This window comes from Herpailurus yagouaroundi, unplaced genomic scaffold (assembly GCF_014898765.1).
Source record: "Herpailurus yagouaroundi ecotype Mexico unplaced genomic scaffold, PumYag 77, whole genome shotgun sequence".
Taxonomy (NCBI): Eukaryota; Metazoa; Chordata; class Mammalia; order Carnivora; family Felidae; genus Herpailurus; species Herpailurus yagouaroundi.
In genome coordinates, this window is record NW_024412388.1 from 103,146,633 (window position 1) to 103,159,625 (window position 12,993).

Below are 12,993 nucleotides of genomic sequence, written 5' to 3' on the forward strand. Positions count from 1 at the left end.
TATTCTCTTGGAGTTCTGGAGTCCCAAAGACAGAAATCAGTTTCACAGGCCTAAGGTCAAGGTGTCAGCAGGGCTGGTCGCTCCCAGAAGCTCTTAGGGCAGAACACGGGTCCCTGCCTTTTCCAGTTTCTAGAGGCTACCTGTACTTCTGGCTTGTGGCCCTCCCCCATTTTCAAAGCACATCATTCCAGCCTCTGATTCCTTCCACATGGCCTCTCTCTCCTTTGGCTCCCCCTTGCATCCCTCTGTGAGGACCCTCATGATTAAATCATACCACCCAGACAGTCCAGGATCGTCTCACCACCACAAATTCTGTAGCATATTCACATCTGCAAAGTCTCTTTTGCCACAGAAGGTAGTCCCAGGTTGTGGGCATATGTCTGGAGAGCCATAATTCTGCCTCTCAGACCAAGATTCACATTTCTCAGTAAATACCAATACCTTGGACAATTTCTCAGGCAACATAGAATCCTGATTTCTGCCTGTCCTCGATAGTCACAACACATTCAAGGGGCGCCTTGTAGAGGCTGCTTTTAGGCAACAGGCTTGAGCCATGGAAACTTGAGCAAGGCCAAAAGGCCCATAGCAACCACCCCACTGAGCTGAATACAAATAGGCTCATTAAGCGACCCATTTTGAAATAGCCATAGGCCCTAACTGACCAGTTACAACCAGGCACAGTTCCTAAGATAACCAAAGAAAGGGAATTTCCATAGGTCCCTATACTCCCTCACTCTACCCTATAACTGTGGCTCTTCATCACCACCTGGTCTCTCTTTGCAATCCTGCCCACCCCTCCCTTGCAGTGTATTCAGAAAACTTCTATCTCTTTTGTTCTACCTTGGGTGAACACTGCCTGCACCACCAGCCTCCTACCCCAATTGGGACATCCCACATTTGGTGGCCCCCCATCCAATCAGTGTGCTCCATATATCTGTCCATAGAGCATGCAACTCTTGATCTTGGAGTCATGAGTTTGAGCCCCACGTTGGATGTAGAGTTTACTTAAAAAAAAAAAAATAGCTATAACACGAAAGCCTGTCGTATTGTTTCTAAGTTGAGTGTAATGTTTTAGAGAAGGAAGGACTTTTGATTTTATTTTGAAAGATGCAAGGACAGCACAAGTAGAAGTTTGACTAGAGAGGTGCCTGTGTGGCTCTGTTGGTTAAGTGTCTGACTCTTGGTTTCTGCTCAGGTCACCATCTCACAGTTTGTGAGTTCAAGCCCCAGGTTGGGCTCCAAGCTGAGAGTGTGGAGCCTGCTTAGGATTCTTTCTCTCTCTCTCTCTGCCTCTCCCCTGCTTGTGCTTTCTCTCTCTCTCTCTCTCAATAAATAAATAAACTTAAAACAGAAGTTTGACTAGAGATTTAAGGAAATGCTGTAACCATAACTTTACAACCTATTGTCATGTAACTTTTGGTAAGTCATTTTACCTCTCTAAATTGTAAAGCTGGGATAAATATGTGTATCAAATCTATCATTTATAAAGCACAAATAATAGTGGCAGCTATTCCTTAGAATTATTGTGAGGCTTTACTGCATTACACTTAGCTAGTGCTTTTAAAATGATCAATTAATTTTGTATTATTATTATGATTATTTTGCATTTGTTACCATGTCTAATCCATGGAAATATGGGATTCTAACAAGAGGGGATCCTAGGAGGCCCACGAAGAAGCCTTAAAAGGTGCATGAGTTCCCCCAAACTGCACAGTTTTGTAGCTTCTTTCAGATTCTTCTAGAGTTCAGTGACCTAAAGGGGTTTTGGGAGCCTGTAGTTGAAGGTAAGGAGAGGAGAGCCTGAGACCTCAGAGGGAAGCTAGTAGTGATCAGAGTTTCAGAGACTACTAGTAGCCTACCTCACAAGAGACAAGAGTAAAAATTTGCATCCTGGGGAGGAAAATTTTTCCTCTATTATTCTAGATTCTTCTGACTGATCTAGTCATCGAATTAACACAAGACAGATTAACAGGACAAAAACAAATTTAAACACATAGGTACCCGAGCCCCATTAGAATATAAGACCCAAGGTCAAACAGGGCAATAGAAGATTATATGCCATCCTGAGCTAAGGACTAGGATAGAGGCCTGGGCTTCCAAGGGCAAGAGGGTAATTTAAAGTACTATAAGGAGAGCAAATGGCTAGTAATTAGATGTAAGCCTTGCCATGTGGATAGGACTTTCAAATAAAAAGTTGTCTTTGGTAATAGCTCTTTTTCTGGGCCAAGCCTACTTCTTTTAGTTAAGGACTTGGCAATGGGATCTGGTGAAAAACAGATCTCAGTGACCCCTTACCCCATCAGGGTATCTGGAAAATAAAATAGTTATTCAGAAGAATGGCAAAGGAAGGGAGTTGCACAATCAGAAGGGATATTTTCTTTTCAATTAAAAAAAAATGTTTATTTATTTTTGAGAGGGAGCAAGACAGAGCACGAGCAGGGAAGGGGCAGAGAGAGGGGGAGACACAGAATCCAAAGCAGGCTCCAGGATCCGAGCTGTCAGCAAAGAGCCCAACGCGGGGCTCGAACCCACCAGCTGTGAGATCATGACCTGAGCCGAAGTCAGATGCTTGACCAACTGAGCCACCCAGGTGCCCCCAGAGGGATATATATATTTTTTTAACGTTGATTTATTTTTGAGACAGAGAGAGACAGAGAATGAATGGGGGAGGGTCAGAGAGAGGGAGACACAGAATCTGAAACAGGCTCCAGGCTCCGAGCTGTCAGCACAGAGCCCGACGCGGGGCTTGAACTCACAGACTGCGAGATCATGACCTGAGCGGAAGTCGGATGCCCAACCGACTGAGCCACCCAGGCGCCCCTAGAGGGATATTTTTATACAGACTGTGACAAAATCTGGTGAATTCTCTCCGTACCACATTGAAGTACACCTTGCTACTGGCCACGGCACTCCTGTACATTCAGTCTTCCTCTCTTTCTTCTGGAACAGCACTGGGTAAACACCAACACACAGCTTGGATCATCTTTTTGAACATGCAGACCAACCTTTCTATTAATATATTCTTCAAGCAGAAAAAGTATAATACAATTGATCATATTAAGAGGGTCTTCTTTTTCTTTTTAACATTTAGCAGTAGTTGGATGAAACAGTATTCTTCTCTTAATTTGACCTGGTGGCTCCCAAAACTCCTTTTTCAGACACTTACCTTCTTTCAGGATGAGTTACTTTCTCTGGTGGTTAACTTCACCCATTGTTCATTGGTTCTTACCAGTTTCACTGTCAGAGATTTGCCTTTTCAAGTCCTGACTGTACCTTACCGAGTGATTCCAGGTGCCAAACAAGAACCCACCTCTCTGCCAGTCATAATCATCATGGTATTCATTGTCATCATCATCATAATGATAATCAAAACTATACCTAAAGAGGAGCTTTTTGGGGGTTCAGTATAGAATGATCATTTTAAAGCCAAGATAATATGTTCCCCGCCTTACACCTTCAATTGTCTCCCATCCTACTTAGAATAAAATCTGAACTCCTTAGCATGGTGGACTGGTCAGCTGTTGGGGTTGCCAGTCTACCCTCCACTCCTTCTCTTGTCTTAACACCGTGAAGTTTCCTCATACTCTTAGTGTCTATTCCAGACGGGACTAATCCTTTCCTCAGATCTGAAGTGGGTGCTTTCTTCGGGACTGACCAGTCAGCATATTCATTCCCTTGGCCACAGTGTTAGGTTCATGGGTGCGTGACCCCAGTTGGCCCAATGAGGATCAGGTATGAAAATATTGCCACAATTCTTAGAAGATGAATACAACCTTTTGGGGTTACTAAACTTCTTAGAATATACGACTGAATTTTATATTCTCCACTAGCTGGTGACATTCTTGCCACATCTTGCCTTTCTAGAAATGAAACGAATCCAGAGAAAACAGAGACAGGAGGGAGACGGGTTGCCAATGACACTGATTTAAGTCCATTCCTGCCCACGTTTGATCCTTTTGGACACCTTGAGCCAGCTGAAATCGAGTTTTTATTATTTGCATCCATAAAAGTCCAGACTGTTCACATGGCCTGAGTGGTCTGTCCCCCGTCAACCTCTCCACCTCACGTTGTGCCATGTTCCCCCTTATTGTCTATATGACAGGTACTGTTTCCTACCCAAGTGACCTTGTTCTTAGTTTCTCTCGAATGTTCCTCCAGATGTGCCCCACTCTCTTCTTCCCCCTTCAGATCTCAGCTGAAGTGCTGCTTTCTCAGAGATTTTCCTGACCATTCACCACAGGCCACACACTCCAACACTAGACTGTGATTCCTCTCAGGGCATGGACCACGTGTGACACGCTCAACATTGTTATCCCAGTGCATGGTCATGTGCCTGGCACACAGTACGGGCTACAGGAATATCCGGGGGCAAATTCCTTAAATGTGCCAGACTTAAATGTGCCCTCTGCCCAGAATTCTCTTTCCTCCATTCTTCGCAAATTAACTTCTTATTTCAGTGTCACCTCGACTATCATCTTCTTGGCAAGGCCTTCCCTGGCTCTAAAGTCTAAAACAGATCCCCTCCTTCCCCCCCCCCCCACCCCTTCCATCCTCTCTAGCACGTTACTCAGTTTTGTATTCTTCATCATGCTTTCGCAGCCTGAGATTGTCTTGTTCCATTCTTCGTTTATTTGGTTATTTTCTGGCCCCAAACAGAATATAAGCTCCGTGAGACAGGGACCATGTTTGTCTTGTTTGAACCTTCATTCCCAGCACCCTCAGCCATGTCTGGCATGTTATAGGCTCTCAATAAATATGTATTGGCTGCCTGATTGAATGAATGAATAAATGAATGAACGAATGAAAGCCAAGCACCACAGATTGCACTCATTTGAGTCCTTCGCGTTAGTTAATCCTCATGACAACCTTGTGAATAAGCACTGTCCTATGAGCCCCATATTGCGGAGAAGAAAACTAAGTCTAAGAGAAGCAATGTCACCTGCCCAAGGTCACGCTATCAGTAATTTCAGAAGCTGGAACTCAAATTCAGATGTGCCTATTTTGCAGATGACAGTTCATCATCTCCTGCTTAAATTGTCTGTTTTTATTACTCATAATGTGACTTTGGCGATCACAGCTGGGCTCCAAGTAGAAAAATAAGATTCCTACCTCTCCCCCTCTACTCTCCCCCTTTAACCTCATCCTCTATAGGCAGAGGTGCCGGACAGCTGTGGCTCCTGCACCCTTAGGTGCATGGGGTTGGTTGGGCTTGCCCTTGGAGGGCTCACCACACGCCAGGAAGCAGGGAGGGCACATTATTTGTGGGCTTCATCTCCAAAAGAGACAGCTAAGCAGAGGCTGGCCTGGGCCGGCACTAGGACCTTTCCCCTAAACTCACTAAGCAGACTGTGACTCTTCTCAAGGGGCTTGGGGGCTCAGGGAGGGGACGGAGTGGGGGGGCTGGAGAGAATTGCAGAACTATTTTCCCAGAAGGCCAAAGTTCCTGGGGCGCCTGGGTGGCTCAGTCGGTTGGGTGTCTAACTTCGGCTCAGGTCAGGATCTCACGGTCCACGAGGTCGAGCCCGGCTTCTGGCTCTGTGCTGCCAGCTCAGAGCCTGGAGCCTCCTTTAGGATTCTGTGTCTCCCTCTCTCTCTGACCCTCCCCCGTTCATGCTCTGTCTCTCTCTGTTTCAAAAATAAATAAACACTAGAAAATAAAAAATTAAAAAAATTAAAAAAAAAAAAAAAAAAAGAAGGCCAGAGTTCCTGCTTTATGGATGGAAGCAGTAACATGGGGTCGGGGGAGACTGGTCACTGATCGTAAAAGAAAAATCCTCAACTTGCAGTCGATGTTGGAGGGTGGATGTTGGATGGTGAAGGATGGGAGTGGGGTGGGTGCAGAGAGATATTATCTACATTCTCGGTGTCAGGGCTCCACTCAGCTAAGGTAATGGTATCACACAGCAGAAAATCACTCCGCACTCCTGCCCTGCTTTGGAGAGCAGTGCAAACTCCTCCTCAGGGCAAAACCCTCCTGAGCAACCCTGACCCCTCCTTAGTTTGGCCTCCTGCACCCCTAGGCACACACCCTGAGCCTTTGTAAATGTCACTTCTTTTCTACCTGGTTATTTCTTATTCAGCCCTCACGATTAGGCAATTGACTAGGAGCAGCTTGAAGGCAGATAATGTCTTACTTATTTCCTTATCCTCAGGCCTGGCAGAATAGTTGACTTCAGAGAGCAGTAGTGTCAGCTGAAAGGCAACCTTGCTGGAAAGCCTTCCTTGGTGCCCCTAGGCTGTGCTGGATGGTTTTCAGGACCAGGGCACACAACAGCTAATGTCTGGACAGGTTAACAGAACTGAATTCTAATTCACCTGGGAGCATGCCTGATGCTGCTTTTGATTCTAGATGGCCTTAAATAATCCAAAACGGATTTTCCCAATATTTCTGTAAATATTGGGGCATGGAATAGTATATTTGTTGTGGGGTTTAAACATAAAGGAGTTAAGAGATGGAAAGTGCCTCCTTGGTCAGCATAGAAGTTAGACCAGACTGACATCTCACATTCTTTTTGTCTTTTTCATAATCAGAGAAGAAGTGGGGGAAGAGGAAAATGGGGAGCTCTAACAAAAATTCTGCCTGCTCTAAATGCATCTCGTCCTTGTTCTCTTTCATACTCTTAATTCTCATTACGTCATCCATCTGTAATTAAGCACTGCTTTGTGAGGTCTCAGAAAGTTTCCTATTGCTTCTTACTTTTTAGCTTTCCGTGTCTGCCTTTGGTACCCTCGGTGTTAGCCCACCACAGGATGTCTTTGCCCCTTCAACATCCAGCGCGGTGCCTTGCACATTTCAATGAATTCTTGTTAAGGAATTATTGAATATGTTCTGAGACAGAAAGAAGTGAACATGAAACATTTCTCTCACGGTGAGAACAAATATTTCTGTTTCAGATACGAATCAGCTAGTCAGCGCAAATTGTGCTTCTATATGCTCACCAGGTGTAGGGAAGGCCTTTGGCTGAGATTGAGAAATTCACCGCGGGAGCATAATAAAGGGGGCGGGGAACTAAAGGCTCAGAGCCTCGAGGAGGAGGCGGAGTCACCTAGAGTTTGAGTATTTTTGTCCAATCAGAAGGAGGCCGTATAAGCAGAAGGGGGAGATAAAAGGGGCGCGGGAGCTCGTGAATCCTGCCCAGTTACACCAGCCCGCCAGCAGTAACCACAGTTCATAGACTTAGGTGCTCCTGCCCCGCGCGAGTGGCCGATTCCGAGGCAGACCCCAGCAATGGCCTTTGCAAATCTGCGGAAAGTGCTCATCAGTGACAGCCTGGACCCTTGCTGCCGGAAGATCCTGCAAGATGGAGGGCTGCAGGTGGTGGAGAAGCAGAACCTGAGCAAAGAGGAGCTGATAGCCGAGCTGCAGGTAAGGCGAGCGGGAGAAAGACGGGGGCTCGGTGGCATCCTCTGCCGAGACGGGCCGGGGCCAGCGCGCCCCACCCCCCACTCCCCGTCCCCGGTACCAGTCAGTCCTGGGGCCTCCTGAGATTGGAAACTGGGGGAGGGAGGAGAAGCAGAAGAAACAGCCGCGAGCTGCAGGATGCAAACTTTGCGTTCAGTTTGCAACCCCGTGTTTCGCGCTGGCTCGCTTCCCGCCGGCATTGCAAAGTGCAGGCTGCCCGGACCGGTCCTGCGGGCTGCCCGAAGGATGCCAGCGCGGCTCCCCTGAGCCTTCGCGCGCTGTGGCCCTGGCAGCCCTGCGCCGCCCCCTACCCGGGCGCCGGGGCACTGGGGGAAGGGGCGCCAAAGTAGCTTCGCCGCGGGGAGCCCAGGGACCGGCGATTCTTCCCGAGCCAGGTCCTGGCTCGCCCGGCAAGTACAGCCTTCCTTGGGGGAGGCCGGGGCGTTGGCGGAGTCCCAGCCAGTCTCGTGGCCGCCGGAGAGGCTGCAGGGAAGGCGGCCCGGCTGGGGCAGCAAACGCCGTACCCGCCTTTCGTCTGATGCAAGACTGCCGCGGGTTTTCCCCGCCCCTCGGCCTCCAGAAAGCTCTCGGAGGGAAGGGGGGCGGGGGGGGGGGGCGCCAGAGGTCCCCGGGCCGCCCCCGCAGCTGCCGTCACGGCGCCCGGGCTCCAGGCTTTAAAGCCCATGCCCGCCTGCCTTATGGTTGGCCTTGTCGCTGGTCACGAATGACCAGCCTGGGTTCGAATCCGATCCCAAACGCCCCCAGGACATTTCTGTTTCTTAGCAAATCTTTCTCAGACATGTATCAGTTTGCCTTGCTGCACAGTTAGCGCAATCTGCTTAAAGTCTTCCTCTGCCTTGGTCCGGTGAGGTTTGGTGACCTCGTGCAACCTTAGGGCACTTACTTTGTGAGCTCTTCACTAGTTCCGCGCCCCCCCCCGTCCGCGCCCCACTGTATTCTCTCCCACCCCCAACTCCCACAGCCCCGCAGTGCCGCCTCCTACCAACCTCGCTCAACCCCGGCGCACATCCACCCCCTCCATTTTCTCCTCGGAGGGCCCCTTGAAGCAAACCACAGAGGCGGCAGCAGTTGCTTTCGCTGTGCCGGAACCACATGTCCTGGAAGCTGCCTGTGCTCCCTGTCTGCCCTCGTATCTGCGTGTCCCTCCCCGTCCGCCCCGGCCCTGCACCGCCACGGTGGTGTATCTGGGTATCCAGACCCCGTCCTGTTCTTAGAGAAGTGTCTGCCTGGTCCCTGCCTTCAAGAGGTGTGTGGACTAGTTAGGGAGCCTGGCCATCACTCCTGAGAGTATTGGCCAGATGACACAGTACTTGAGTGCCAAGTGAGACCAGCCGGCAACCTAGCTTCTGCCTGTTCTGCTGCTGCAAAAGTGGAGACAAGGGGGCTGATGGGTCTGAATGGGGGTGGGGGACAGGGGCTCAGGACCTGATCCAAGGTAGGGCCGGATGGGAGGTAGGCACCTCAGCTTGTTGCCTTCTCTTTTGTATGGGTGCTGTCAGTGGCCTTGACTCGGCAGTGGCCAGAAGGTAGTGCTGTGGCCTCTAGACCAGCTTCTGACCCTCCCCTCCGCCAGAACACCAGGTTGGGAAGAGTGGCCTCCCCTGGGGCTTTGCAGCTTTCCTGTGGAAATTAGAAATCCTAATTTCTAGGATTTCCAGGGAGGGACAGGGTGCGGGATACAGGCAGAACTGAGCAGAATCCAGGCCTCACCAGTACTGGAGGGGTTCCATGAAGTTGAGAAGTTGGCTGGGTGGGTTGCTGGAGTCTGGAGCTACAACTTGGAAGGACATCTTAAAGGCACTGACAGATCCTGGCAGGAGAGGAGGGGTGTTTTGTCAGCTACTGGCCAGCATCTGTCTTGCTGGGCTGTTGGAGCCCCCCAAGCCTTCGTGACTCTCTTTGTAAAACATTCACTTCAGAACATCAATTAGTCGACCTAGGCAGCCCCCTGGAGGGGCCTCGTATCCACAGTGTCTTTTTTTACTCCGGGTGGAGAGGGATCTGTGTTAGTGCCTCCTGCCCTCTCCCATTTAAATCTTCTTAACGCGGAGGGAAGCTGGAGCGCATTGCCTGCCCAGGCCTGGCCTCTGTACCCACTCCTCGCTGTTCAGGGCGGGCACAGTTTGCTCTCACTGGCTCCGTGGTCAGAAAGTACAATGACCCCTGAGAATGGTGCTTTTCAGACTCAAAGCAGTTCCTTGCATGCTGTGGGTAGCTGGTGGCTGGTTTTGTGGGTCATGATTAGCATTTTAAAAAAACAAAGTAAGTAGCTGGGAGCAGGGCAGATAGGCTGAGTATTATGTCATGAAATTTGTTTCAATGCTGTGGGCACTTGTAGTGTCTATGTGGTTAGTGAGCATAAAATCACAACTTACATAGATGTTTCTTCCTGTAAGTCTTAGTCAAAACAGTTTGGAAAACACTGTCTTGGAATAATAAACTTAGTGATACATAGATTTTTCTTCTGTTTTATTGAATAGCAGTGCCGGTCAGAAACCACTAAACCACATGCTAGTAGTAATGCATTTAGCTTACTGAGCACATTTACATCTTTATCTCAGAATTTTAAGAAAGGGGAAAAACTTCCATGCAAGATTCCATCCTTTGAAAGGCTCCGTTAAAATAGCAAGTTCCTAGCCTTTGCACAGGGATGTAATTTGCAACAGTTAAGGTAGCCATGTACTTAATCAGGATGGCACACATTGTGCTAAACAGCATCTCCCTGCATTCTCTGTAGCTGGGGAACATGACCTGGAGAGTTCCGCTTCCCTCGAGATTTAAGTCAGAGGCACCAGCAATGCTAGCTAGCATCACCCTCAAGGCCAAGCCTGTCCTCTTTGGGAAAGGAAGCAAGTTTGAACTTGAGAAACGTGAACAGCTTTCCACTGCTGAGTTAGCATGGTTTTGTCCGGAACAGCTATAAATCCAGCAGAACACTGGCTGTTTTCCAGCTCTAAGGCAGCTGCAGAGAGCATTAGACGGCAGACAGAGTGGGTGCAGCATCGAGAGGTGCCAAAATGGACTGCAGGACACCGGAGAAGAAAGTTGTAGTCACAGCAAACTGCACGGAGGACGTGGGCGGATTGACATGGGGCTGCGGTTTGCCTAAGTAGAGGAGCCGGCAGCTTGGACCCAGGTCTTGGAGGGTTGACCTGTGACCCGAGGAGGGGATGGTACCTAGAAGTGCAGGGGTTTTGAGGGGTCACCAGGAAGCTCTCAAGAAATATGTGCTGATTGGGGCACCTAGGTAGTGCAGTTGGTTAAGCATCCGACTCTGGCTCAGGTCATGATCTCCTCATGGCTTGTGGGTTCGAGCCCTGCATCGAGCTCTGTGCTGACAGCCCATAGCCTGGAGCCTGCTTCTGATTCTGTATCTCCCTCTCTGTCTGCCGTCCCCCGCTCATGCTCACTCTCTCTCTCTCAAAAATAAATAAACATTAAAAAAAAGAAAGATTTGTAAGAAGCCTTTATTATTTTTGGTGTTGAGTCTTTGTTCTGCTATACATGGTGCAAAGAGTTTTTCCGCACGTTAACGCATCACTTTCTTTTAACTTTGTTTAGGGGATTTTTTCCATAAGAAATTTACATTTAAAAGATGGTAGAGCCTGAGCCTCTTGATCTTGATCTCTGGGGTCCTGGGGTTTAGAGCTTACTTTAAAAAAAAAAAAAAGGAAGGATGAAAGAAAGGAAGAAATTTACATTTGAAAAGTTATCAAATTTGTCAGTGTTTTCTTTTATGGTTTCTGGGATTTGGGCCTTGTTTATGAAGTTTCCCCATCCTGAGATCATAAAAATATCCCCTTACATTTTCTTCTAATGCTTATCCGCTTTTATTTATTTATTTATTTATTTATTTATTATTTTTTTAATGTTTACTTATTTTTGAGTGGGGGGTGGGGAGGGACAGAGAGAGAGGGAGACACAGAATCCAAAGCAGGCTCCAGGCTCTGAACCGTCAGCACAGAGCCCGATGCCAGGCTGGGACTCCTGAACCGTGAGATCATGACTTCAGCTGGAGTCGAACTCTTAACCGACTGAGCCAACTAGGCGCCCCCTAATGCTTATCTTTAAAAAAATTCTTTAATTCTTCTGGATTTTTAAAAATCTATAGTGAGATAGAAATTTATTTATTTTTTCTAAATTTACCTCATACCGTTTATCACATAGCTCTTCCTATCCCCATCAGTTTGAATACTACCTTTATCATTTTCTCAATTCCCAGACAGACACAGATCTGTTTGTCTATTCCAGGCACACATGGCTCTGTTTGCCAGGTCCCCATTTGGTTCTGTTGAGCAATTTGTCAGTTTCTGAACATTTTCGTCCTGGTTCTCTCTTAACTTATCCTTTCTTTCTTTTTTTTTTTTTAAATTTTTTTTAAAGTTTATTCGTTTATTTTCGAGAGAGAGAGGAAAGAGAGAATCCCAAGCAGGCTCCATACTGTCAGCACAGAGCCCAATCGTGACTCAAACTCACAGACTGTGAGATCTTGACCTGAGCGGAAACCAAAGGTCGGACGCTTAACCAACTGAGCCACCCAGGCACCCCTTGACTTATTCTTATGCTCACAGAACTCTTGAATGCTGTTGTATAGGTCTTCTGCCTCCTTATCACAGAGAGGAGAAGGAATTTCCAGTGGTGGATTTTTAAAAAAAATTTTTTTTAATGTTTATTTATTTTTGAGAGAGACAAAAGTGTGAGCTGGAGAGGTGCAGAGAGGGAGACACAGAATCTGGATGAAGCAGGCTCCAGGCTCTGAGCTGCCAGCACAGAGCTCTATGTGGGGCTCGAACTCACGGACCGCGAGATCATGACCTGAGCTGAAGTCGGACGTTCAACCGACTGAGCCACACAAGCACCCCTACAGTGGTGCATTTTTGATCATGTGACATGTTTGAATTATTTAGGGAAGGAAGGTGGTGGTGGGGAGAATGGTGAGGGTAGGTTTCCATGGCCTCTCAAATCACTGAATTCATTTATTCAATGGAGTATTCTAGCTATCAAAATAATAAGGTATTTTAAAAAGTAAGTTATCAGCTATTAAAATAACCTGCTTTAGAGATGTAACATATAGATGAAGAGACCAAATTGCAGGTCAGACCGAGAACACCTGACTGTAAAACAGATGATACAAAAATAGGAGGAGGGAGTGATGTTAAATCCAGGGTTGTTGGCAAAGGTTTCATGGAAGAGAAGTTCGCTGTACCTGGAAAAGTTGGTAGTGGGTGGCCAGGCATGGGGATCCTTTGCTTTGGAGCCAAGAGCAGTGGACTTGAATGTGGGACAGTCAGCAGTGTCCCCATGTGCCCAGGCATTGGCTCATGTCCAACGAGGCTGCTTTATAGGGAGGAATTTCAAGCACCCTTGAGATTCTCCCTGGCGTTGGCCAGTGTTGGCAGTGAGCCCAGATGGGGTGGTTCCTGTTCGGTTCCTCTAACTTTTCCGTGTGCGTGTGCCTTGTACGTTCCGAGGTCACAGCATACATGCGTAATGGTGAGTTTTGGCATGTCTGTCACTGTGAGCTCCTTGAGGGGTGGGACTATGACTTACTCCTCTTGTGTTGACGGAGT

General features: G+C 47.9%; 1 protein-coding gene across 1 annotated transcript in view; it reads left to right on the forward strand.

The window, feature by feature from the left end:
• Nucleotides 1-7,108: 7,108 nt before the first annotated feature.
• The window catches only part of PHGDH (phosphoglycerate dehydrogenase), a 32,331-nt gene continuing 26,446 nt past the window's right edge, over nucleotides 7,109-12,993 (forward strand). Inside the window, exon 1 of the mRNA XM_040471473.1 lies at nucleotides 7,109-7,366. Coding sequence (XP_040327407.1) covers nucleotides 7,229-7,366 — 138 coding nt within the window. The 5' untranslated portion in view covers nucleotides 7,109-7,228. The remainder of the gene's footprint in view (nucleotides 7,367-12,993) is intronic.